This window comes from Corvus hawaiiensis, chromosome 11, assembly GCF_020740725.1.
Source record: "Corvus hawaiiensis isolate bCorHaw1 chromosome 11, bCorHaw1.pri.cur, whole genome shotgun sequence".
Taxonomy (NCBI): domain Eukaryota; kingdom Metazoa; phylum Chordata; class Aves; order Passeriformes; family Corvidae; genus Corvus; species Corvus hawaiiensis.
This window is the reverse complement of record NC_063223.1, coordinates 15,325,900-15,352,806: the sequence shown is the minus strand read 5'-3', so window position 1 is coordinate 15,352,806 and position 26,907 is coordinate 15,325,900. Positions and strand designations below refer to the sequence as shown.

General features: G+C 35.5%; 1 protein-coding gene across 1 annotated transcript in view; it reads right to left on the bottom strand.

The window, feature by feature from the left end:
- Positions 1-26,907, bottom strand: part of DNAH12 (dynein axonemal heavy chain 12) — a 59,558-nt gene that overhangs the window by 7,648 nt on the left and 25,003 nt on the right. Inside the window, exons 33-65 of the mRNA XM_048315555.1 lie at positions 26,266-26,406; positions 25,271-25,354; positions 24,999-25,187; positions 24,248-24,367; positions 23,258-23,446; positions 22,445-22,596; positions 21,604-21,742; positions 21,350-21,516; positions 20,034-20,289; positions 19,545-19,844; positions 18,656-18,834; positions 16,915-17,107; positions 16,665-16,826; positions 15,136-15,330; positions 14,178-14,311; positions 13,777-13,939; positions 13,250-13,330; positions 11,996-12,172; positions 11,480-11,611; positions 10,961-11,050; positions 9,842-9,982; positions 9,466-9,707; positions 8,979-9,126; positions 7,986-8,131; positions 7,375-7,589; positions 6,277-6,469; positions 5,253-5,445; positions 4,653-4,825; positions 4,015-4,155; positions 2,754-2,912; positions 1,606-1,750; positions 633-783; positions 114-367 (exon numbers count right to left, since the gene is read on the bottom strand). Coding sequence (XP_048171512.1) covers positions 114-367; positions 633-783; positions 1,606-1,750; positions 2,754-2,912; positions 4,015-4,155; positions 4,653-4,825; positions 5,253-5,445; positions 6,277-6,469; positions 7,375-7,589; positions 7,986-8,131; positions 8,979-9,126; positions 9,466-9,707; positions 9,842-9,982; positions 10,961-11,050; positions 11,480-11,611; positions 11,996-12,172; positions 13,250-13,330; positions 13,777-13,939; positions 14,178-14,311; positions 15,136-15,330; positions 16,665-16,826; positions 16,915-17,107; positions 18,656-18,834; positions 19,545-19,844; positions 20,034-20,289; positions 21,350-21,516; positions 21,604-21,742; positions 22,445-22,596; positions 23,258-23,446; positions 24,248-24,367; positions 24,999-25,187; positions 25,271-25,354; positions 26,266-26,406 — 5,544 coding nt within the window. The remainder of the gene's footprint in view (positions 1-113; positions 368-632; positions 784-1,605; positions 1,751-2,753; positions 2,913-4,014; positions 4,156-4,652; positions 4,826-5,252; positions 5,446-6,276; positions 6,470-7,374; positions 7,590-7,985; positions 8,132-8,978; positions 9,127-9,465; positions 9,708-9,841; positions 9,983-10,960; positions 11,051-11,479; positions 11,612-11,995; positions 12,173-13,249; positions 13,331-13,776; positions 13,940-14,177; positions 14,312-15,135; positions 15,331-16,664; positions 16,827-16,914; positions 17,108-18,655; positions 18,835-19,544; positions 19,845-20,033; positions 20,290-21,349; positions 21,517-21,603; positions 21,743-22,444; positions 22,597-23,257; positions 23,447-24,247; positions 24,368-24,998; positions 25,188-25,270; positions 25,355-26,265; positions 26,407-26,907) is intronic.

Sequence of the window (26,907 nt, the reverse complement as noted above, 5' to 3'; positions counted from 1 at the left end):
GCCTCATTACATTTCAGAGAAGTTTTGTATTATCAGCTCATTCAGGTATATAAAAATTCCCTAAAAATGCCATCAACTTTCCCTAAACAGAGATTATTGGGCAATACATATACCTTTGGTGAAGGGTAACTTGTAAGCCAAAGTCTGAATTCTGGGTGACATTTTTCACTGTTAAGCTCCTCACATATTTTCTCCAGCATTGGCATCCAGGAGACAGCTAAATGACAATTTTGTAAACAAACCCAGGTTCCTTCTTCCATTCCTGTTTGAATCATTTTTGTAGCTATTGGTCCTTGTCCTTGTCCTAATGAGATGGACTGAAACTTATCTCCTACCATCTCTCTGTCATTTGCCAATTTCAGGAGGCCTTGAACAGAAAGCACAAGATTCTTCATTAAAAAGAAGTTATGTCAGAAAAAAAAATATTGAAAAGCTTCTATTACTATTTTGTTTACACGCACATACAAATTCCCATTTTTAAGGGGCACAGAATTCTACCACTCTGACATAATGCACTCAAATCAACTTGCAGAAGTGCAAAATAATCCTCATTGTGCATTGAAGGGGAATTTCAGGCCTATAAATTGAAAAGCTGTGCTACATTTCTGTTCTCTCTTTCTATGTATACTTACTAGACATGGGATCTGCTCCTGGAGACAGCACAAATATTAAAGGGACTGTAGCAGTTGAATCTAAGTAACTTTTTGCTAGATCAAAAGGCGGTGGCTCTACAAATTTCTTTCCCAGTTTCTCAGTAACAAATGTTGTTATAGCTGGACCAATCTGGTAGAAAAAAGGCAAATACAAACCGTTAACATAGACATAACTGCAAATCTGACACCATCTTTTATGCCAAATTCCTAAAGCTACAGACACTTCTCTGATATCCAGAGATTTGAGTCTTGCAGAATGATCCAGAAGCAAAGGTTTCACCTCTTGTTGACACCTCCCCCCTTAATTTTTCCTTACAATAGGAATAATAATGTTTTTAGAAAATAAAGAATAATGTACTTCAAATAACATTAAGACTTTGATTCAGGCTTTTCCTGATGTGGAGGACAAGCATATTCTCCCTTAGAAAATATTAATGTAATAATTTTTAATTAATTCTAGAGAGCAATTGCAACATGCCTAAAATTCTAACACTGATAGTTCATAAAGAAAATGCAATACAATTTGTTAAGTGCACCAAAGACAGAATTTGTTAAAAGTTCATCTTGGTTGTTGGAATCAACACACTTTATCTCTTTTTGCCTTAAAAATCCTTTGTATGAAAGCACATGGTAGTAGGTACCCTATGTATTTTTTTCAGACTAGTATGTCCTGTTCTCAAGCATATTGGGTGCACCAGGGAACAGCCTGGCCACAAACAAATACTTCAAGAAAACTATAAAAATTAGAATCCTCCAAAAGGTTCATTAAATTACATCAGAAAAAAAGACTTCACCTGATGCTTGTGTTTGTATTGGTTACTTGAAAAATAAGAACAGCATTTACTTTCTTAATAAATATGATGAAGAACAGATGAGTTACTGGAACAGGAAGTGCAAACTATGCTACAAGGCATGGCACAGTCTACAAACACTCCATAATGGATCATTTTACCTTGTCTGGTCTTAAGCACCGAAGAACTATAATCTTCTGTAATTCAGTTAATGTATCATTCAACTCTGCTGGTAGTGGAAAGTTGTGAGGCTCTTTGCTATCATACATTTTTTGCCATTCACCTATATTTTCAGAGACATGACTCCTAGAGAAAAAAACCACAAGTACTATAAATACCTGGAGTCTTTTCTTTTACATTTATCAAAGGCAAACTACACTGTATTGTCATTTAAGCCACCTCATATCTGTATCAGAAAATAATCCCACAGTTGAGCTTCTCCATACTGAACGGTGAAAAATCTCTTTCCACCATGCTGCTGAGGAGAGACTCCACCTGAAAGGCTCCAAGCTGACAATAAGTTCTGTCTGTTCCTCCAGTCAGGACTGCTTGGACCTTCATAGGTCTGGGTGAATTTTATGCCTCCACTTTTTCAGGAAAACACCACACTTTAACTGAAGAAAATTACCAGGAAATTCAACTAGGCAAAAAAATTCTTTTCCTTCATGCAACATGCAGAATACGTCCTCTGCAATGGGAAAACCCTCAGGCTATTTTAAGGCTGGATCATCATCCACATTGCTACTAAAACTCCAAAGGGGGCAAAGCACAAAACCTCAAAGAACTTCTAACAGAGCAGTGTTACTGCACTCAGATCCAAATGCTCCAAATACTTGCACTCAGTTAGCTGTTTTATAGAAGTCTTTTACACCCATGCTGGCTCCAGCATTTAGGGTTAAATCCTATTTAAACCCAGGGTGAAATTGTACTGAGTTCAGGAGAACAGAGTTTACTAGAAAAACTCCTTCCCCAGAACTGCAGTGGAATTCTGCTACATGTACCACCTCTGGCTTTCACTGAACCCCTAAAACACTGTTCCCCTATCAAGAAGACATTTCAAAGGAAAAGTTTCGTTAGGCAATGCCTCAATAATTTAGAAAAAATAGTTTTATTAAATAATATTATCATTAGTGATCTGACTGATTGGAGTAAGTGAAGCGAACATGATAATGAAAAAAGGGGGCTGGTTTTATCCCACTGGCATTCTGGCACTGATTTGGAAAACATATAGCAAACATTTCTTTCAGCACGTTACATATGTATTGGTCAAAACCAATTCAGGCTGATTCACATCAGTATTTTACTATACCTCAGTCTTTCCATAGCTGGGAATTCACTTGCACGACATAATTCATCCCAGCTCTTATCTGATAGCCAAGATGGATCTGGATTCTTGTGAATGTTCTTGAGACCCACACCTCCAGTTAGTAAGAACAAAAATTCTTGATGTTCTATTTCATTATTAGCCCTATATTAAAAAAAATAAAAATCAGTAATTGAGATACAATTTTACATAATATGAATAGTTGTTAATTTAATTACACTTCACTGCTCTTTAGAAATGTTTCTACTTCAGTAAGAGCTGAGATCAGATCTTAATATTCTATATTATTAAAAAACTGCATGGTAAAAATGTCTGATTCAGACTAAAGTAAGGGCTTCAAGAGGTAAATCTTAGAATCAATGAATCTTTTAGGTTGGAAAAGACCTTTAAGATCATCAAGTCCAACTGTTGCACCAGCACTACCAAGCCACCACTAATCCTTGTCCCTCAGTGCCACCTCTACACAGCTTTTAAATCCTTCCAGGGATGGTGATTCCACTACTGCCATGGGCAGCCTGTTCCAGTGTTTGACAACGCTTTTGGTGAAGAACTTATTCCTAATGCTTGCCTTTTTTTTTTTTTTTTTTAAGTGCAGTTATTCCTGATTTTTAAAGGCTTTGCAGAAAATAATGTGTTCTGCAATTACAGTAGGCTTACAAACTGGCCCAGGAAGAACATCCATGTACAGATGAGTACACATTGCAATTAATTAAGTATGCACATTATGGTTGTGCAATTTTGAGCATATCATTCCTTTCATAATGTATTCACACAAAATTAGGAAGAGAAAACTAAAAAGCTGGTGGAAAGGAGAAGACTCCATCTGAGATCTCATGATGTTTTACAAAAAGATAACAGAGAGAGAAGAGAAAAATGAAAAACAAAAACCTAGAAGTTGTTGGCATTGCACATTACTGCCTATTCTAAAATGTTTTCTTAAATAATAGCAATTGTTTTTGACATAAGGATGCTATGTAACACTACCCAGATTCTTTAAAGACAGATTTATCATTGACAGAACCATTGACACACTTTTTTTTCATAATGTGTCCTTAGTAGTGATACATGCAGATACCCTTCCATTTGTTAATATTACACATCTTAGGAAACCCAAAGTATTCATGACCATAGTTCAAAGGCATTATTATCAGTGTGCACAATAACATCCCAGCTCATCAGTACCTGCTTCCATGATAAGAAAATCATTCATTTCTGTTAGTAAGAGACTTCACAAAAATGAGCTTACATGAGCAGATTACAACACAGCAAAAATGAGAAGAGCAGCTTGTCTGTTTCAAACAGGGAACGACACACTTGGCAGTACAGACTGTAGGTGAAGTGGTCATTTAGATGCTGAAGTCGCTTCTTCAAAATTTTGGATTTATTACTAAGAAGAGAAGAAGTGAGAAACTGAGACTTCAAACTGAGTAACATGGGCAATCTTTTGAGAAATCTCATCTCTTTAGGGTTGCGGAGGGTTTCTATTAGATCCACATGCTCCACAAGGGACTTAGGTGCCAATTTTTCCAAAATTTCAACTATACTCCCTGTCTTTTTGAAAGACTTTAGACTTTTAAGAGTCCCAAGCAAAATAATGAGCTGAAATCAATTTGCCACAGTTAAATGCTGGCACTTAGTGTTCATAATGGAGCCTATGTCAGAAACCGACTTCACATTTTAAGTCACATTCTTAAAAATACTTAAATATGGCACGTGCTTACAGTTCATCATTTACTTTAACAGTAACTAAAAAGAGCAATTAATTCATTAATAATTACAACCCTTCAAAAGCCTGCATTTAAGGAGGTAAATTGTTTCCAAATGGAGAGAACTATTCATAAGAAGAGAACAAAACCCCCTTTTTTTACAGCAGACTCTCTTTACCTGTCATGAATGGAGCTGACATAGAGGTTAACAAACCAGCTGAGGGAGTACTGGTACATGGGGTCAATGTTGGCCAGGTCTGCGATGCTGAAGAACAGCACGGCCGAGTGCTGCGCCACGGGCCGGTACGCCTCCCGCGACTCCGCGATCTTCAGCTCCGTCTTCTCTGCAATCTGCACATCAACAGCAGGGGACAAACAGCTTTTGATAGTCTTAACACTCTTAATATTCTACAGAAACATTACTATTTAGTAATAGTACTGAAACGGTTCTATACAGCATGGTCACACCAGAGTAACGTGACTTTTCTGCTCCACAAGGCACCACCCCAGTAGGTAAAATGAGCACTTGGCCCTACCCCAGTACTGCCTGATCTATTTACCTGCACTACAGATGCACATGCTTTAAAACATTTTAAAGGCTGAATAAACTAGCAGTGAAGATTCTAGAACAGATCCAATTTTATTTCTCTTCCCATTTCACAAGTACAGAATTTGCTCCTTGTGCTATGCATCTAATTCAGAGACCTTGTGCTGGCTGCAAATTTTAACATTTAATTTCTCAGTATTATTGAGGGAAGCACACATACACACTCCTTACCTGCTGTTTTTTTGTGATCTCATTAGCCATGACTTTGGCAGAATCCAAGACCTGGATGGCAGTCTCATCTTCCAGAATATCACCTTCAGATGACTCTAAAGTTTCTAAAATTTTTTTCTCAATTTCTTGTAGATTCTTTTTATTGGCTGCAGACTGAACAATGAGAGCATTTCTTTCCTCTTCTAAATCTGGCCTAATGAAGAAAAACACAAAACCCAAAATCAGTCAATGCTCATCTTGCACTGGCTACAAAAGAAGCCCATGAAAATTATTCCCTCTTCCTACAGGAAGTTATTTGTGAATATTCTTTTCAGTTTAAGCAGGGTTTTACTGTTTAACATCTATTTATACTGGTGAGTACAGATTTCTTTGCATGACTTCTACTCAGTATTTGGAAATTATGATCTAATCTTTAACATCTTAGCATTTTGCAAATGACAGTGCATCCTAGTTCTCCTTTACTATATCCCTACTGCCTGAAAAAAACCCACCAAGTGATATGCAGAGCCAGTTTACTGCTGGAAACACTTTTGTTAGCAAACAGAGTTTAGCCCAATTGCACAGACATGTCTGTTCAACCCAGACATTACTTCTCTGTGCCTCTGTGAGGGCTCACATAGGATCCATAATCAGTTTCAGAGGTACTTTGCATTTATTTCATACAAAATTAAAATGAAATCCTCATAATTCTGCACCCTTGTCTGGCAGTTCAGTCACATCGAAAAATAACAGTAATGATTTAAACTCCAAATAATATTTACATAGTTTTCTAGCATTCAAGGAATATTTCAGGAGAAAATTGCCATGAAAAAACAACTACTTCACATCTGCTATTTTAATTAACTTGTGGACACTTACCCCTAACACTTCCCTAATAAACTTTTAAATTTTTAGTTAAAGCTGTTTCTGAGCAACATTTACACCATGTAACATTCATTTTTCTATACAATAAATTAATTTCTCATTTCCTTGGAATTATGCCATAAAAACCTTTAATGGCTGTTTACCATAAAGAGAGACTTACCTCTCTTCTGCTACGACAATACCTAGCAGCTGGTCTTCAAGTCCCTCTGGTGTTATCATAAAATTGAGTAATAAAACTTTTGTAGCAAGTTCAGGCATATAGTGTGGATTTCTTAGTTTTGTGGTAATAAAAAACTTGAAATCATGGGAATACTCAATAACACTCTCACCAAGCCTAATACACTCCACACCTCCTAAAGTTAAGAAGAGAAACATTAAGAAAACTTATCTACTCCAATTATTAATTAAAAAAAATACTTTTGTCGTTAAATAGAAGCAAACATCTCATCAATGACAAATTTCCTGAAAAGTAAAAATAAGTAAATATATCTGATAGTCTGAAAAATTCTCACAGACTTCAGTGGGGCCACTTATCACCCTTGGCAGATGAAATCAAGTCAATCCAATTACTACTGTACTTCCAATTTGCATATACAAAAACTAGAGATGGCAACAGAGAGCTGTGGAGTTATTCCCAAATATTATATTCTTACAGACTACTCTTTCCTTGAATTACTTGTCTGAAAGAGGAAACCACAAGGAAAAAAAAAAGTGTTTGAGCTTTACTTTCCTTTTGTTTTTAATTCTGAACAAGAAAACCAATAAAGACAAACTAGGTAAGAAGGAAGGAATACTTTTCTTTTTGTGCCCTTTTCTGTCATCTAATAGGAGGAAAAGTTGAAAACCAAATTCATAGTACTTGCTAAGTACAGTGAAAGCGATGCCTTAAGCAAAATGCCTTGACAGATTTTCTTGATTTGTGCAAAATTTAGCAAATATTAATGCTAATAATTAAATAATAATTAAATATTATCAAAATGAACAAGCAAAACAATTTCACTGACAATGTTCCCTTCGCAGAACTTTAGTCTCCTATACTGATATGGTGAAGGTTTTCACATAAAACCATTATCATGATAGACACGAATGACATTTACTAAAAAGTAAAACTTCAGGCTCTTGTGCAATTACCCTGCTCTTACCAGAGGCAGAAGTAAGGCAAGAGAAGAGCAATATGAAATACATCAGGCAGTGCCAGAGACTGTAAACTGAACATCAATGTCCTCTCCTTCAGGCTTCTAAGTCAATTCTGCTGTACCTTGTTTAAAAGTCTGTTTAAGCAGCAGAGGTTCAAGAGATGGGTCTAGTTCTTCTCCAACATTTTCTAGCAGCAGTGGAGTCCCAAATTGAATGCAGTTCTCCACGATTCTCATATAATCTGTGTCACTGATCTTGATAACATTCAGACGGTTGTCCTTCTCAAAATTCTTGATCCATTTATTTGCTTGACCTTGAGGATCAATCATTAATGGCCTAGAAAATACAGGACAGTTTTCTCAGTGCTTGCAGGCATTTTTCAAAATTTTAAACGATTTAACATGTTTCTGTATCAGACTGTCAAGAAGAAGTGATACAATTTAATTACGGTTTTTTAAGACATCAGTGAATAATGGATGCATAAGTGTTTTTAAATAATTTGAAAAGTAATAGCAGAAACAGTTTTAAAAGCTGCAAAAAACGTTTAACATTTTTCATAAAATAACCAGAATGCAGAATTCTTGTAAAATATTGCTCTACCTCCCCCCTGGAATATAAAGATTCCACTCCTTTTTCAATTATATTGCTCTACAGAAGCTACATTGTTTTGAGATTTCTTTTTTAAAGTGGGAACTTATTTGGATTTGAAAATTAAACCTTTTTGTCACCTACCAACGTCTTGAATTGTCAACAATGACCCCATTGTCTATAGAAAATACGTCAGTTGGCAAACCAGCAATATTCCAGGCTCTTATTTTTATTGGGTCACCAAGATTCTTGCTCAAAGAGAAATTCTCAGAACAAGGGATATCTTTCTCCTGAAAAAGAGGGGGAAAAAAACCCACAAAATAAACATCTGTCTTTATTCTGTGTTTCTTTGCATCTTTATTAAATGCCTCTTCAATCCAAAAATGACGATGTGCATTTTCTTTTAAGAGATTGAAATAGGTCATGTGTAAGTAAAAATCTTGGGGAAAATAAAACCATACCTTCAATAATTAACTACATTTTCCCACTAAATATTTACTCTCTCCTCAAGTTTTGTAAGATTTGTCCAGTTTTTGGTACATTCATAATGTGAGAGGTTTGTTACATAAAGTTATGACCCAAGAAATTCATACACAGCTGGAAATATCTAATTGTATCTTCTATTAACTCAGTACAGCAGTCCAATGCTGATTTGTTACTGTTTAATGCATTTTTAAGTGATTCCAAATCACTTGATTGATGAATTATGGCATTCATATAAGTATGTTGGAAGAGTCCCTTTGCAAACAGCACAATCAACCATCTAATTAACATAAAAATATTTGATGGTTAAGTTACAGAACATTTTACATTACACATAATTGCATTTTAAATTTAATTCTTTCATTTAAAGGCAAAATACAGAAAATGATGAGATTTTACTTCAGTAACAATCAAGCCTTACAAAATCAATGACGGTCTCTAGTTTTCTGATATCCTACTTTTAAGTGGGGGGTAAATTCGCTGATTTAATTAAATTCAAATCTACAAAATATTGGATCAGCAGAATTGATCCCATTGCTTTACCCATGAGGTTTACTAGGCTCATATAAAATAAATTACAAGGGATTTTTGAAGCCTTTTGTAGCAGTCTCAAAAAACCCAAACATTTATTTAACTCTAAGATAACCTTCTAACCTTGCATAGTTTGCTCCAATCTTTGGTACACTCTTGTCGAAAGCCAGCGGTAAAAGCTCCCAGATATGCTATTACACCAGCTGATATCAGAATATCTCCTGTCAGATTATCATATTCCTCTTGAAGATCATGTGCAGCTTGATTCCATCTATGACAAGCAGATAATACAGAAAAAAGTCATGCTGAAACCTCCACATTAATGATATTGATGTTAAAAATTAACTTGTTAAAAATTACCTTGTTCATTTTAGGTGAGAATAGGTGAAGAATATGAAAACCTCATTTGGAAGAGATTTTCTCTACAATTCTCCCAATGTTGCTGCCCTTATTTTTATGTTACAAACAATTAGGAATATTTCAAGGGCCCACACATTCTTTAGTGTTACAGTCCTCAGACAGAAATACAGCATTAAAGGCTTAGAGAACCGAATTTCAAATTCTATTTCTACAGTGGTTGTTTTATCTGATATTTGAACTTCAACCTGACCTTGTTTTCTCTCCACCAAGGCCTCCAATTAACTTCTCTGCTCGTTCCAGTTTTTTAGCACACAAATCAACCTGGAATTCTAAACGAGCCTTTTCTTCTGTCTTTTCAGCGAAGGTTTGTTGCAAAGCAGCCAAACGGCCTTCAACTGCTGCAAGTTCTTCTCGCTTCTGATTCAATAGTTCCATTGTCTTTGCCAAGGACTCCTCTGCCACTTTTAAACGTTCTTTTTTGGGTTCAATCTCCTATTCAATCACAACCAATAAACAAATGCTTTCAGTACATTTTTGTAGCTTTATTTTTAACTAAAATGCTTAGGGTGAATACATGGAGCAAAGGAAGATTCCATAGCACCGAGGGGCAAGGATCAAAACCACACCTTTGACACCCTGTGAAACACTTCCATTCCCTTAATCCATTTGCATAAACCCTCTGCTGCCGAGGAAGCTTTAGCCACCACTTGTGGATCAAACTCTGGATTAGTCAGGTACTCAGTCCGAATCTTCTGCATGACAGCTTCCTGGATAACAAAAGCATTATAGCCCATCAGATCTTGTGGCTGACACTTCAAAATTGAACTGATTGCCATTTCTCTACACAATGAAATAAGAAAGAACTATTCAGCATTAACTGTTGTAGAAATCACAGCTCATTTGATTTTTTTGATCTTCCTATCATGTTTCATGGTCTTTTTCCGTTTTCATTTTCTAATCCAATCCTTATCCTTTCTAATCACGCATTTGCTGTATCTTCCATGTGGCAGCTCCCTAAGTGCTAAGAGCATTACAGTCACATAGAAGCCTTAATTTACACAGCCCTTTGTGTAAAACACACCAATTTCAATATTTGCTATCTCCTTCTCAATACACAACTTTGGGGATCACTGTAAAAATTCATTTCTCCTAATGTAATGCAAAATTTAACTGTTTGTGCCTACTTTTGGGGATCAGTTTTATAAAGGGTAAAGCATATTCTATTAAGGACAAAGCATATTCCATTTCCAGTGAATTCAGCAAAGAGCACAAATCACACTCTTGGATAGCAAGACCTTTGGGAGAAACGATCATATTTGAAAGGTTATATAGCTAGAACATTTCTGCATTTATTGTATATCTTTCAGTATAATTAACAAAATATTACCCATTTTGTCATCATTCATTCAATCAAAATAATACAATTAGAAAAAGATGTTAAGAAAGGCAGCAATGGGCAGTCAATTATAAAAAGAAGTTTATGATGCTGAATGACTATCTAGAAAAACTAGCAAAAGAAAAAGGCATAGCAAGGGTGGATGTGGATCAAACGTCCACTGGTTCCACCAAAAAACCCCAATCAACTCCCAAAACACAATATGTGAAATGAGGCTAAGAGGACACAGGTTCAGAATAAACTAATTGAATTTGGACAAATGATCTCTCCACTATAGTATCTTCTCATTTTCTTTTTCTTCCCCTGCAAGAAAGTGTCTGCATGGTAAAAATTACTGAAAAAGCCTTACTGGAATGGGTTTCTCGGAACAGGCTTTCAACTCCTTTAAGAAATTGATGTTGCCCAGCATTTTCTGGCTCGCAGACCAATAATCCAAAATCTACAAAACATAGTAGGAAATACCTTTTCAGGCTTTAAAACAAATACACATACAAAAAATTACAAACCTCTTTTAATCAAAACTCATTAATATTTAATAATGATAACTTGGTATCTCCTTGAGAAGCCAATAAAGCAGAAAGTCTGTCAGATCAAACATTTCCTTCCAATCATACTTAAAGCCAAAAAGTAAACAGTGCCTCAGGGAAGTTATGTATTATCTATCCTCAAGAAATTAGTAAAGCAAATTAAATTTGGCACATTACAAAATTTGGAAAATAAGGAATTCTGAAAGTTTTCAGTAAAATCCTGGGTAGAGGCTATAAGTACTTGACTACTTTAATGGACCATGGGTTATCTTGTATTTTGGATAAGTGTTGAGAAGAACATGAATTAAATTTTTATTTCAGAGAATTGTCTGCCATTTTACCTTGCCTCCAGATCCTGAAGGATCTAAAATTCTTTCAGGTTTTTTTTCTCTTATGACACAGACAGCAGCCATGACAAGTTTGACACCAGATGGAGGATTTTTCATTGTCTTGACAACTGCTATATCAGAAGGCTAAAATAAAAAATACATGTAAAAAAATTATGACAAGTATTATGTCTCAGCACCCAATAAATGAACTGACAGAAAAAAAGAGGAATTATAACACCATTGCCAATGAACGAGTGGTACTAGAGGACTTTTAGAAGGGATGATACAGTGTTACCATCACGATTAACAATAGCCATCAATATCCCTTATGCAGGGAAAATAAAAACTAAATAAATGCTAATAAACAGTAAACTAATGATTAAATAAAATTATGTTTTAAAAATTCCAGGTCAGAATATTTTTTATACACTTCTGTGTCATCTAAGTTATCTCATATTCTTCTAAATTCCTAGTTCATTTTAGAGAGTTAAACAACACTTTCAAATGCTGAAATTTAGATCAGCTTGCCTTCAAAGTGTCAAGAGCACCAATTGCAGCCTCCATGACAGGTATTGCCTCTGCCAGGTCACTCTCACATTCATTTTTCAGTGCCTGAGCTTCTTCAGCTTTTGCTGTAGCAAATTCTTCATCCACTTTTACAATTTTTCTTTTTTCTTCTACTTCTGCAGATTCTACTTCTATAGTCTAAAGAAAAAACATGAGTGAGCTTTATATGGTACCATGAATGGTCAAATAAATTGAAATTAGCTACTACAGGACTCATGGAATAGTGTAAAACATAAAGAGAATATTGAAGTTTTAAAATATTTTAACATAATTTCAATTTATGTTAAGGGAAAAATTTCTTAGCATATTGCAACATCGTGGAGTTTCAACAGTAGATAAACTGCATGGTATCAGATTACTCTCAATAAAAGCTATTTAAAATATGTTTGAAGTTCAGGAGACAAGAAACTCTTCATGTTTGTGCATCAGGCTGTAACTAAAAATGACTAGCTTTTATAGGGAGTTTTCATAGCTTCACAGCCTTTAACATTGATTATTGAAATTTATTTTCTTTCCAGGGATAAGTCAAGCCTTTATCCAACTCCCTTTGCAGTTCTAGGGAAGTGAGATTTAGTTTTCTTAGAGGTAGAAGAGGTATCACTGTATCTGTAAAAACACTTAGGAATCAGAAACAAGTGCATAACATGTCAATTAAATCATGCTTTTTGGGTGATGCAACAGTCACGTTTTACAAGACAAGCATGTGTATATTTTCATATAACAGAATTCTCAAAACACCCAAGATTTTCGATCCTAAATCCCACTAAATTCCCATGAAATTAACTGGGTTTAGGGTCCTTTTATAAATCAAACATACAATCCCTGTGCATGCAAAGACAGACTGTGCAAAACTGTTCTTGTTTATTTTGTCATAGCTGGGCATATGGAAAAACTATTTGAGGTTTTCACATTGTTTGTGAATCAACTTGGGAAACCTGATTTAACCACTATAAGCATGAAAGTTCCTCTAACATTCTTCAGCATGGAGCTTAGGCAAGGACTGTATATCCAGAGAATGTATTTTATCTAAAGAATGAAATTTTCTTTCTGTTCTAAGGATATAAACATAAATAGCAAGTTTCACAATACTGGAAACCTCTGTAAACAAGAAGTGAGCTCAAAAACCTCAACTCTTACTTTCTGAAAGTCACACATCAATGAAATAAGACACATGTTTACATTAAAAGCCACAAAGCTGTATTTGTACAACTCTACCTTCATCATGCTTGCATTTTCCACTTTAGCCTCTTCCAGTTTGGGCTGTAGCTCAATTAATTCTTCTTTCATCCTACCAACCTAGGCATATGCAAAAGAATCAGGTGGGATCAGAAGGGTCAAGCACAATTTCCAACAATTTTTTTAAGACCTAGATTTTCCCTAATGACTAATTTACTGATAGAAGGATGTAACATTCCGTTTCAAATTAAAACATTTCCAAGACTTATTTTTATCTCCTACTTACAATGTCTAATTTTAAGAACTATGCTCACTTACAGTCCCCTGTTAACCACCAAGGAAAGGGAAGCTCTGTTCATATCTACCTAACAATATATGCTTAGAGATGGCCTCTAGCATAAGTTCTGTGATTGTAGGAAAGAACAGGCGAAATACATTTCTTAGTTTTACTGTTGCAGATTGAGCGAAACAAAACCCGAAGTAGCACTTTTGACTGACTTCTCCAGAAAAAAACCTGCATTTGACAAATAATTTCCATTTTCAGTTCCATATTTGTCCTAACTCACCTGTGACTCAGCAAAAGCTAGTTTATCTAGTCCATTCACATATTTCTTCTTGGCTTTCATTACGCTGTCTCGTTTCTCAGTAAGAAGTCTCTGAAATGCAGCAATAAGCTCAAGATAAGAAGTAGGAGTAACATAATTATGGCGTCCCAGACTTTGTAAGAACCTATTAAAAAAGAAATAAAAGAAAGAGTAACTTTAAATTTTGATTTATTTTTTGATTTATTTTCTTAATTTAATGTTAGCAAAGTGATGTAACTGTTTGATAGAAGTTAACAATTTCAACAGACTTATATCCTTGCTATGGAGGCAAATAGTTGTGTTAACTTTTAATACATAAATGAGTAATAATGAAACTCAATCACCTACTATTTTATGATTGTTTGGAAAAGCAATAGACTGACCTTTCAGAGAGTGACAAAACTGAAGTATGAAAGTATTTACAGATGGGCACAACTCCTTGACGCTCGATGTCTGTGAGCTGAAGTGTTTCTAAGAACTTACTAGCCACACGTTCAAGGGCATCTTCAGGCCATGGCTGAGGGAGAAGTGAGGAGGGAAGAATTTGTAAAATTCAACTGTTAGCAGTCTTCAAACGTCAAAATCAGTTTTTACCATTCAAACCACCAGAATGAGACACACTAGTCCCAGGTGTGCTACAAGAACAATGAACTGATTTAAAGGTCGATTAGCTCAGGCAGCAAGGTCACCACCCATGCAATATTTTCTGGCAACTCCTGGCTGGTCTTCTAGTTCAAAGCTACACATTAACATTCCATCTAAACAGTTCTGTGTCTATTTCATCCTTTGGCAGAAAAATTCACTGACATCAGCATGAGGCCAAGTTATAGAGCTAACTGTGCTTAACTGAGAGCAATACTGCTTACACCAATACTGCTTCTCCAAGTTCTATTCTGCTATCAAAGATCTACTGATAAGCAACAGGATTTGTATTTGCTAGTCATTCCTATAATGGATGGAAGGAATAATATATAATTACCTGCTTAATAAGCAGCCACAATTGAGATCATTTTACAGTCACAATGAAATGTTTTCTCTAGTCCTTTAAAACATACACATTATGTAATAAAATTACAAATTGCCATCATCAAACTAAGACTATTCACACTTCAGAAATTTACAGCAAAAAAATTTAACTTTATTTAGTTGTAGAAATGTTGAGATCACACATCAAAGAGCTCCCAAAATATTACAGAAAAGGTCTATGGAATTTTAAAATTTTGAAAAACAACGAGTACTTCTACAAGGAAGACAAAAGAAAATCTGATGGCACTTAGAAATACAGAGTGTTAGAAAACTGAAGCAGATTTTTGAGGAAATAATGTAAGTATTTTCCCATACCTGGAACCAATCAATAGTACAGCAGTTGATGAGTGATGGAAACTGTCTCAGACGATTGCGGAAAGCATCTCCAATTGGGCTGAATGCCACCACAATATGGAGATTTTCTTTGCAGAGGTTCACAAAAAGTGCAAACAAGGCCAAGGGACTGAGTTCTTCACCTTTGTCACCAGCCTGAACTGCTGCACGAACACCCTTAGGAATAATACATAGCATAAAAAATGTTATATAAATTGTCATTAAGCACATCTGAAGTCCTGTAGCAATTCTGTTAATGGTAGCATCACCAGGAAATAAATTTTTTTAGTGGAAATGAAACAGGCAAAATAAAGTAGAAAGCCAGAACAAGTAGCAAATACTGTTAGAGAACAGGATTGCACTATTTATCTGTGGCCCTGACAACTCAGTCTAGAAATGATCATCTGCTGCTCTGAGCAACTGAGAGTAAATCATAACAATATAGTAAAAGAAGAATTCTTTTAAGGGAGCAGATTTAAATGAGTAAAAACCAACTTTGGTCCAGCTGCTCATTGTGGATAGCTACCAAGTTCCAGCATACACCCACTGAATATGTTCACACAAACTGTGAAATTGGAAAAGAGCCAAATTATTTTAATATTTTCACTATGTACCTGGCAAGAATGAAATACTAATAGACAAAGATCACAAGAATTATAATCTAACTTCTTTGAAAGATACACAAATCCAGGTATCAACATGCTCCATAACTTAAGTGCAAAAAAACCATGTAGTAACATCTATCAAGTGATACAGATATTGCAATAAAGAAAATTTGTGTGTGTACTAAGAACCACTTTGAAAGTCAACTAGAAGCATACTTAAGTAATTTATTAAAAACACCACACAGATAGGAAGACAGCACAGCATACATTTCCAAATATTGTTTGCTAACATTAAGTTTCCAACTTGATGTATAAAGATTGATGCCCCTCCCTCCCAAATTGTGACTGCTATTGTGAAAATCCCAGTCTGATTTCAGTTAATTTTTTTTTTAAATTTGCCTGAGTACATTGCATCATTACTTCTAATCCTAGATTCATGGAGCACCTTTGCCCACCTCGTCTCTGAGTAGAAGTGTCAGAACACTGAAATTCTGCCTAACAATGCCCTAGTGCCTCAGACAGTAGGAGTCTATTGAGAAAGGCAGGCCATGTTTTCTAATAAAAACATCACATCTTCGCACTTCACTGATTAAGGAAAACATTATGATGTACGTTCTTCTCCTATACAATATCCTACAAAAATAACTACAGCCATAGGGTATTTGTGGACAACCCAAGTTCTCTACTTGCACAACTTAATGTGTTTGTGAACAGAGTGCTAGGTCAGAATTAAAGCTTGTAGCTGGCATAAGCTACTGCATAAGTTTACTAATAACTGGTTTATTTTTCTAAGGTCTCAAAAAGAAGTCACAGAATTACGTGCAAATATACAAAAGCCACATTTCACACTGAACTGTCCAAGTAGATTAAAAGGGAGGTGAAATTAAAGAGAGTTTCTAAAGATACCTCTACAATTTCTTGTTTTTCATCTGCTGGAAAAAGATTGGGTACCTCCCCTGTGTTGAGGAGACTGTCAACATCTTCTAAAAAGCTTTCTTCTTTAATTTGTGCATCTGTGATTAGAAATACAGTTTTCAAGCCTTTTACACCTGCATTCTTCAGAAGTCTCTGAAAATGCAAGACAGTTAAAATTGTACATTCCAAAATATCCTTCCTCAAAATTAAGTCAAAATGTAGACAGGTTATTAATACTCACTTTCAGATCTTCTCTCCACTCGTTTGTACCATAGGTCTTAGAAATCTCTGGTTGAAAAACACACATTCTTGCCATGAACGCTGCCAGGCGAGTCAGAGACTGCCGTCCACTTCCTCCCATTCCAACCAGCAGAGCATTCCCCCCTGACTGCTTCAGAATGCGGCTTAATCGAGACAAGTGTTCCAACATGTACCTGCATTGGGAATATGTTGATTACAACAAGAGCAGAAATACCTGTACATTTATGCACCTATAAACCTGGGAAACAAATCAAGGAGTAGCATCCCCAAAACAAATCTCTGAATGCAGGGTGGGGCAGGGTAGAGAGGAAGAGGAAGAAAGAGAGTGGGCATGAACCACAAAATAAAGTAAAACTTACAATTCTTCTATTTTACAAATACCAGTATTTAGCTAAATTACTACAAATTACTAAAAGGAATGTGCAGAGGTAAGAACAGGAGCACTATAAGGATAAATGTCTTAAAGGCAAAGAAAAACATTAATTCTCTACTTCAAGATCACAGCAGTATTACCAGTTTTAACTTCCTTGAAGTATAGCAACCTAAACAGCTTTTTAAAGTAACCACTGGGAGAACATGGTTTTTATCAACAAACATTTCCCTCCCCTCTACCTCTGACAGTGATTTATAACTTATGTGTGGAATTGACGTTGGAACATCCTCAGGAAGCAGTATCTGCACATTACTGAGAGTCCTTGTCAAAACTCAAGCCTGATTTATCTCAGAATATGCAGCAAGGCCTATAGGAGCTCACCTGCTTAGGCATAGGACATGGGGTAATTAAAGCAAGCTGAGCAGCTATCAAAAGCGGTCTCAAAAAAACTTCCAAGCATTTCAAGAAAGGTAAACTCTGTTTATTTTTACTGGTTAGATAAATAAAGGAAACAAATTCAGATGTTATCTATGAGATTGAACTTTAAGGCTACAGTCAAACATGCTCTCCTGGCTGCTGTTCAGTGAGGTCACTGCAATATTGCTTCTATACCCAGGAAGTGGCCTGTGATCAGAGGCTGCCAGCCCTTCAAAGTCCCAGCCTAGCTGTATATACAGGCACTCACAAATCCAGCTTGGCAAAATGACCTAGACTAAAATAAACTGATATTAGAAGTGTTTTAAGTAATCCTAATCACCTTCACGAAATACTTATGTGTCAAGCCACCCTGGCAAATATAAAGAGGCAGTAATCTCTAGCAACAGGGAGGAGGAAGGAGTTTGACCTCCTAATCTCTCTCAGTTGTAGCTCTGCATGATCACAAGTTAAGGTAACAATAATGTCTTGCAGAGTCTAAAATTTCACGGGATTAGCTGCAGCACCAGCTGTGCTGAGTAACAACAAAGTAGACAGACAGCTATGATTGTGAACATCTCACTCTTGGGATGCTTGTCCTTGGGAAATGAAAGTCCAGTGACATCCATCTTCACTGGTGACAGAGGCCTAGGAGAAGTACAGCAACTACCTGAGGCAGTGCACAATGTTTCCGTAACAACTAAGACAAATATTCAAAGCCGCTTAAGAGAAAAGCTTCTTATTATTTACTTTCAGATAGGGAGAGGCATAAGAGAAAAATCAGTTTGCTTCCATCCAAAAAGGTGTTACACCACAAACACTTTTAAGGATGCATGAAGGGGAGGAGATATACCAAAAACCACAGTCCACAAAATTGAATATACTGAATTATCAACTACTGCTTAAAGCTCTTAATAACACAGATCATAAACACCTGAAAACGACAAGATTCATTCTTGTTTTCTGGGTTTGATTATATTCATCCAGACACTGCTCCACAACATCACTGAACTCCTCAATGCTTGGAACCTCAACATAAAGTCTTTCGTCTCCCTCAAGTTCTGGAACCATGTAGTCACCAAAACACAAACTTCTCATGTCTTCTTCTGTTACCTATGGTAAATATTCAACAAATTATGAAGTCAAGTTTAATATTTAATGAATGTATTCCTCATTGGAACTTTAGAAAACAAAGGAGAATTTAGACAAATACCCCAGACAAAAGAATAAGCACTCCAAAATATTTTGACTCACAAACAACACCCCCCTCAAAATTATGTTTCCTGCGTTGAACTATACACTTATTCTTAATTTGTTCTGGGAAAACAACTGGCTCAAATAGCCACTAACCGTCTCATAATCATGACCTTCAGATTACACCAAATTCATACAGATGTATATTATGAAATGGACAACTAAGACCACATAGTTATTTCTTCTATACTTCAATGAAATTACAAGGGACATAAAAAACAACAGAAAAAAGGAAGACAAGGCATAAAATATAACACAACTATACAGGATTTTGGATAGTAAAATTTAATAACAATAACAGGATGCAGATGCCCAAATTTCTTTTAAGGAAAATTAGTAAGTTTACTCACATTTTAAATGTAATATTTTTTGAATAGAATGCTTACATACAACAGTTAAACCCACCCAAACAATTTCCATTTCTACATTTTTTCCTCATTAAGCCATTTTGCCAAATTCAACTCAAACTTTCATGCACATTTGAATCAGAATTTCACCTATGATTAAATTTCTAGTCCTAAATTTGCAATAAGGGAATTATTTTGCAACAGGTTAAACATGATACTCACAGGGGACGATCCTTCCTTCAGGTGTGCAAAAACTTTATCGAATGCTTCTCTGAAATGTTCTTTCACAATATCTTTCACTAGATTGAACAACCAGGCTCTGTCATCATCTTCCACCAGACGGTCATAGAAGACCCGAAACACCTCGTGCACGAACAGCCGAATCATCACATGTTTGTTTTCAACTGCACTTTTCTTAATGAGCAAACAGCCATGGATAACCCGTGAAAAGTCACGCAGGTTGAAGGTATAATGAGATTTGGCTGGTGTGGGCAAAAGATTTTTGATGGCTTTCTTATACACCTTCAGACAAAAAGAACAGAGAACAAAATTTAAAAAAAATTAACACTGACTGCATTATTACCATAACTCCTAAATGTCTTCTAAAATGTTATTTCTCAAAAAAATCCCTTCACACTACATTATTGTAGAGCCAAAGGAATATTAATGAACAAATTGAAGGAAACTTCCATTAAGGTATTTGCCTCTTACCTCTAAAGTGGCAGTGACAATTTGATTTCCAATTGTTAAGAAGTCAAAAGGGAAGTCATTAGTCCTTAGGTAAAGAGCCACTACAGTAGAGAAGATGCGCGTCATTGTTTCATCACTGAAAGAATTGATGGTGCAAATGTTGAAGTGCCGCAGGAACCGAGGGGTGACAGGATTCCTCCCACCGCCTGGAGGCCCCATAGCTGCCACTAACTGTATGTCAACAAGGGTGATTTTAGAGGTGTCCTTAAAATCATACCTTCAAAATAAAATGCCATGTGACATTTAGATATGGATACAACACATTTGTTACACCTTCAATGCAGCTGTATGACAGACTACTCTCTGCATGCATAAAAAAGTATTTAAAAATATTTTTTAAAATAATAGGCATTACATAATATAACATGTATTTCTATAAATTTTATATTTTTAAAAACAAACAATCCCTCCTCCCTAAAAAAACAAAAAACAACTAGTCCTGTAACTGTGTACCAGTTAATCTTAACATACCATTTGCTGGCCCAAAAAAAAGATTGATTGTTTAAATTGCACTCCATAAAACCTGATATGAAATTTTGACATGAGTATTAAAAGTGTAACTTGTCAAGATATATTTAAGAGCAACAGATATTTGAGCAGTGCCTGGAATCACAAGAGTAGCTGTATTTGAGAAGTGCCTGGAACTGTAGAATGATCCAGACTCAGGAAAACACCTGCTCCAGTCTTCCAATCTAAGCAAAGCCAAAAACCTCAAAAGCAGGGAAGACTCTCAACTTATTTTATTTCATGCCTATTATAAGATCTGATTTCATTGTGAATTTAAAAAAAATATTTTGAGATCTTGTTAAAAAACTTTTAATGACTAACAGAATAATGGATAATAGGGAAAACTAACATAAGAAATAAAATCAGAAGTTTTATATAACTGGATATATATAGATGTGTACAGAAAGCTGCCAACTCTAAGGAGGAAGAGAAAGAAAAAGAACAAGAAACTGCACTGGAAAAAAAACTAAAATAGTAAAGGCATAAATGATTCATTTTATTTAATGTATACTAACTCTGCAAAAGTTTAGCAATAGAACATTCTAAAAAACTTAAACCAAATTTGATCATCAATTTCCCAAACTGAGAAGTCCTTAGAAAGTAATATACAAGTTGCTTCAAGTTTAAAAAATGGATTTTTATATAAACTAAATCTACCTTAACATTTACAAACCACTTCAAAAAAGTTTTGAAAATAAAATTCTAAGGAATAAATAAGTATAACAGCAAATACAGCAACAAAAAATTTCAGTTGTGTTTCCAATAATTACCAAAATCCATGGTCAAAGAACTGTCTCAGAAGTTCTATAGGAGGCTGTGCCCCATACTTCTCCAAAGCAGGCATATTCATATCATCTACAAAAATAATGCATTTTTTTCCCATTGGAGGGCCAAAGACTCCTTTGCGCCTCTTGTCCAGCCTGGCCATAATAATGTTCTGCAATGCAAACAGGATCATTCAGAACACAGATTAAATATTCATATCCACAATCTCCTTGAGACATAAATGATCTGTTCTACTAACCTGGGTCTGATTGGCACTTGTTCGAGCTGAAAAATTAATAAAGAAGGGGAAGTAGCGCTCCTTTTCCAAGTTGTTCATTAACTTGTCCTTGACATACACAGATTTCCCAGTTCCTGTTGGTCCCACTAGAAGCAGTGGTCTTCACAAAGAGAGAAATAAAGCACATAGACTGCAGAAACCTAACACTGTAAACTAAATGCAGCTGGAAGTCCAAGGTTTTACTAACTGGCCCTTCTTTTTCTACCTCTAAAAACATTAGTTGCCTAAAGAAGAAACCAGAGTGTTCTAATGCATTCATTAAACCCTCTCATAATTTTAGTTTGCTTCCACCACCAAGAAAATGGGAGGGGAAATAAACATTTCTCATTCCCTCATTCTACTGGTGTTGAAGTATATGAACACATGGGAGTTAAAGCTCCTGTGATAGGTCTTGCATTGATTCAAACTTCATAAATCTTTCAGCCTTGGAACCTGAGGCTGGTTTTTATTTCATTCTCTTATATGATCTGATCATGGCTAATATAACTGATTTTGATAGGATTAATCAAAGAAAATAAATTAAAATATGTATTTAATTGCCAAAGTAGAAAGAGGATGCAAAAAATTTTGGGCTGTCCTAACATCATCATCAGAATGAGAATACAAAACTTAGACTATAATAAGGTTTCATAAAAAAAAATAAAACCAGACTGCTGGGCAAATTTTTTTGTTTGTAGTAAACATCTGTTTTAAAACGGCCGAATAAACTGAGGGTTTGATACAAACAATGAACTCAAAAAAAAGGAGATATTTCTACCTATGATCAAATTTCACTTTAGAAATTTGTAGTGAAGCAACTTACTTTCCATGGGTAATGAACAGGTCTAGCAAATAGGTATAGCGAACTGTATCCATGGTTGGGACTATAATATCTTGAATCTTCACATTTTTATCACCGTAACTAATTTGTTCAATAAAGTCATTCCAGTGAGCCCAACCTACTTTGACTTTGAGCTAGGAAGAAGCAGAGATGTAGAACAGACTGGTGTTATATATATGAAGGGTTTTCTCTACTACCTCACTTTCAAAAATTAAAATAATGGATTTTAATAAATTAATGAATATTTGATGTTTCAAAAGATCACACATTTCATTTGTTTTACCTCACTAATGAAGTATTAAAGTACATACCTAAACTTAGAATCCTTTCTTTTCTTTAAAATTTTGTTCAGTGAAAACAAACAAAAAAACCCACACACAGAGAAAACCACAACAACAAACCAAGAGAAGAACATTTCTAATAGACACTACAAACAAAAATTGTAACATAAGCAAACCGCCTATGGGCTTAATATTCTGCTTTCCTTCTGAACAGTCCACATTATTCCTTCTATACAAAAGCAGTTTTGAATCTGCCAACTGAGCTTGAGTTACAGAAGAACTATACTGTGGCAGTATTACAAATATAACTGAAATGTACATCTCGGTATTTCATTAAAAAAATGGTCAGTACACTGGTATTTGAAAAGGAAATAAAAATGCATTGTAGGATTTAATCCAACCAACACTCTACAACATCCAACCGGCTTCAAAAAGTTAAAATACCCACCTGGCTGCATTTTCCTTCTAGTATGACAGTAATAATCTATTTAGTGGATGCAGAAGCCAATCCTACCTCATACACGTAGTCATAGACCAAGCCTTTCTCTTCCAAAGGACACTCCCACTTTCCCAAACTCTCTGGTACGGGATTTGTTTTAGATTTTCCAGACAAAGTTTCCCTCAAGAAATTATCAAAAATTGTCCTGCTGTCACCATCACAAGTCCCACCAATGGACCAGATTGTGGCAAAAGCAAAACAACCCTGCAAGAGCAAAAAAATTAGTAACTGTCTCATAAATTGACATATTACACAAACCTTGTACAGTCTGATTAGCAAACATAATTCTAAAAAATATTGTTAAGCAGAGAGATGTTAGAAATTGCCCTTCAATATCCCTGGCCTAAAGAGATTTAGAAATCTGACTATAGACAGAGCACACAAAAAAGTCTTACTCAAGGACAGAGAAAGAGAAAGAGAAAGAGGAAGAGAAAGAGAGAGATAACAAAAAATAAAGGCCACTGACTACAGCAGTATGTCACAGGACAAAGCCTGAGAAGAGTTCTAATGACAAACCAGGATCTAGGAATTTTATAATTCAATTTTAAATAACTACTTTCATATTCTATTTTCTTCAGTTTTTCATAAGAACAATCATATAAGGTCAGACAGAGGATTCAGCTAATACAACTGTCAGAAAACCTTCTCCCAAGGAAGTGTTGATCAAACAAACAAGCCAATCGGTGTTGCATGAATATTTATTTCCTTTAAGAGAAATACGACACTTTGCTTCAGCTAACTTCTTGGTTACTTAAAAAGCACATTTAATAAAAACACTATCCCAATTAATTGGAAAAATAGGAGAATTTTTAATCATATTTGTCACTTTTAAGACTTCCATCTCATCTGGGCACCTCCAGAGTGTGGGGAGAGAGAGCAAGGAGGTAGTAAAATTGTTTCACGTCTCTCATTCACAAATTAAAGTTACTTTGATTAGTACAATTGTTTTGAAAACCAGCACATACAGAAATAAATATACATTTCACTACATGTTAAAAAACCAACCATAATCCAGGCACGGATGCTTTTGTTGGTGGGATCTTCTTGCACAGCTGGACAAATCAACATTTCAAAAATCCGTGTGAGAGCTACTACAACATTGATATCACTTGTAGGTACCAGTTCCTAAGAGATTCAAAAGGTTGGATGTCATACTTTACATCTTTAGCTAATTTATCTTTTGGAGATAAATTAATTAGATCACTAGCTAATTCTGAACACATATTAGAAGGCAAGGTATACACTGACTTTTACCCAAAAGATCATTTGCCCCCTTCAATCATTGAAATGTCAAGACCTTTAGCTTGTTAACCATGTTCATGGCTACCACGTGACCACTACAATTATACATCTTAAACCAAACCAAAACCCACAGAAGTAACTGCAGCAAAACATGAGCAAAATTCTAAGCACTGCCACACTGAGCTTGCAAGGAACTACAACCTTCCCCTAAAACTTAAAAAAGCACTTCCTTATACAACACGAGATCTTTAAAGAAAAAAATGTACAAAATTCTCTCGGGAATACTTTTTAATCAGTGTTTTAAATACAAACTGTACTTTCAAAAATAAGAAGATGAAAACGATGATCAAGTTTCAAGTCTTAGCTGACATTCTCATTTTAACTTTCCAAACTGGTCCCAAGAGCCACATATTCATTCCAACTGTGCTTTTCATGAGAGAACAGTCACTTCCTACCAAGGGTAACAGAATGGACATAGCCACTAACTACTGCAGGAAAAAATGTCAAATAATACCTTGCACTGTTTCTGACGGACTCTTAATGCTGGTGGTACCAACCAATCAAAAAGTCCCTGCAGAAGAGCTTGATGTTCCTTTGAGCTCAGAGGTTCAGGCAGTTTACTCAGCCAAGAGGTAACAAGTGGCCTCCAGCCCAGCTGAGAAGGTTCCAAATAAATCATGCCACAACGACTGACCGTAGCAGGCTAAGGAAAAACGGTAAACTCATTTTATTGTGCATTTAATGTACTGAATTTTGTTTCATATTTTCACTAAATACAAAACTTACTGATGCCTGGGAAAGATCCATTGTTTCAAAAATAAGAGTCATCTGAGGGGACATTTGGATGACTTCCCCACTCATCAAACAAAGCTTGAAAGATAAAAAATAACATGCAAGGTTAGAAAAAAAAAAATTATTGTAAATTACACTTCCTATCTCAGGAGAGTTCTGTATGAAAATTGGCAAAACCAAGTAAAATCAAAGGTAAGGTCAACTAGATAAAATGTTGAACCACTTGTAGCAACAGATTTTTACCAAGTTTTAGCTAAATTCTTCACTTAAACCATAGCACTCCATAGTAACCTACCAGTAGGTTCATTACAATCAATCTTGCATTTAACAGGATAAAGAAAAGAAGAAAGGACAAAAGATATCTGCAGATATTGTTGCTAATGCTGAAGCATTCCAGCCAGAGAAACACTACCCTCTCATATTAAAGTAAGAGTCCAGCTTGAGTATTTTGAAACATTATCATCCAGAACTTAAAAGTCCCAATGTTGTCTCTCATTTTTGTATTTGCTTTGAGATTCCTAGGGCCCATTTACAAAAGTGGTGTTACAATTTTGACTGCAGAAGCCATTATTTTGAAAATGCAAACCTTTGTGTCTTGGGATTATTTTGAAATGCAAGTGTCTAAGTTTGTGCAGGCTTAGAAATGATGGGGTTTATAATATATAATTAATTGTAATTTCTGATGTTTAAATTTCAATTATTTATGTTAGAAAATTACATTATGACATCAGGAAATACTATAGAATTCATGTCTTTCAGCAATGAGTTGATTTTGTGATTATGATTCCAATAAAGTAAAACAAAACAAACGAAAAAACCCCAATCAAAAACCACTAAAAAAAGCCCTTATGACTTGTCACCAATGCCACCTTGCACTTGCTCTTTTCAAAAGTCAGGCACTGCAGTTTGTATTTGTGGTTTTACATGTAGGAGGGTATTTGCAAAATGTCACACAATTTTATTCAAGCATTTATTTCACTGACTGATACCTTTTTGTTGTCATCCAGAACTGTGTTCATGCTTTCTATCCACAGTGTATCGATGGGGCCATCGAAGATGACCCATTTGCGCTCGGGGGTCTCGGACAACGCGAATTCCCTGAAGGTTGTAGCGACGACCCCATCTGTCCACTGACAGGGTACATGTGGGAATGGGGGGCGAGACAAAGAACACAGAGTACAACCTGAACTGCCAGTCACAGAAACCCTTCTCTTTGCTTTCCACTATCCCTCACTTTTAATTATTCTCCTCTTATGCTGCAGAGAGCACATGTAACTTTGGAGTTTCACCGAGGGTCTTAAAACATCAGCAAATTTTAAAATAGATTTTTTTTCACTTGAAAAAAATATTGTAACAAAAAAGATCAGCAATTCATTTTACTGAAACTTAGAAGCATTTCTGCTCTGTCTTGCATCTGTTTCTCTCCAGAGTCACCCTAAGTTTCACTATTTCACATTTACTACTTCATGTCATTCCTTCTCCAAGCCTAAGTTTCACACTTGGGAACTCATGAGTTTATAGATTTTTCTAGATAGTTTTTGCATTACTTTGATTATACTGGTTAAGAACAGACAGAGAAATGAATGCAATTATGTTTGATATGATTTCCTAGCATGGATGCAACTATAAGA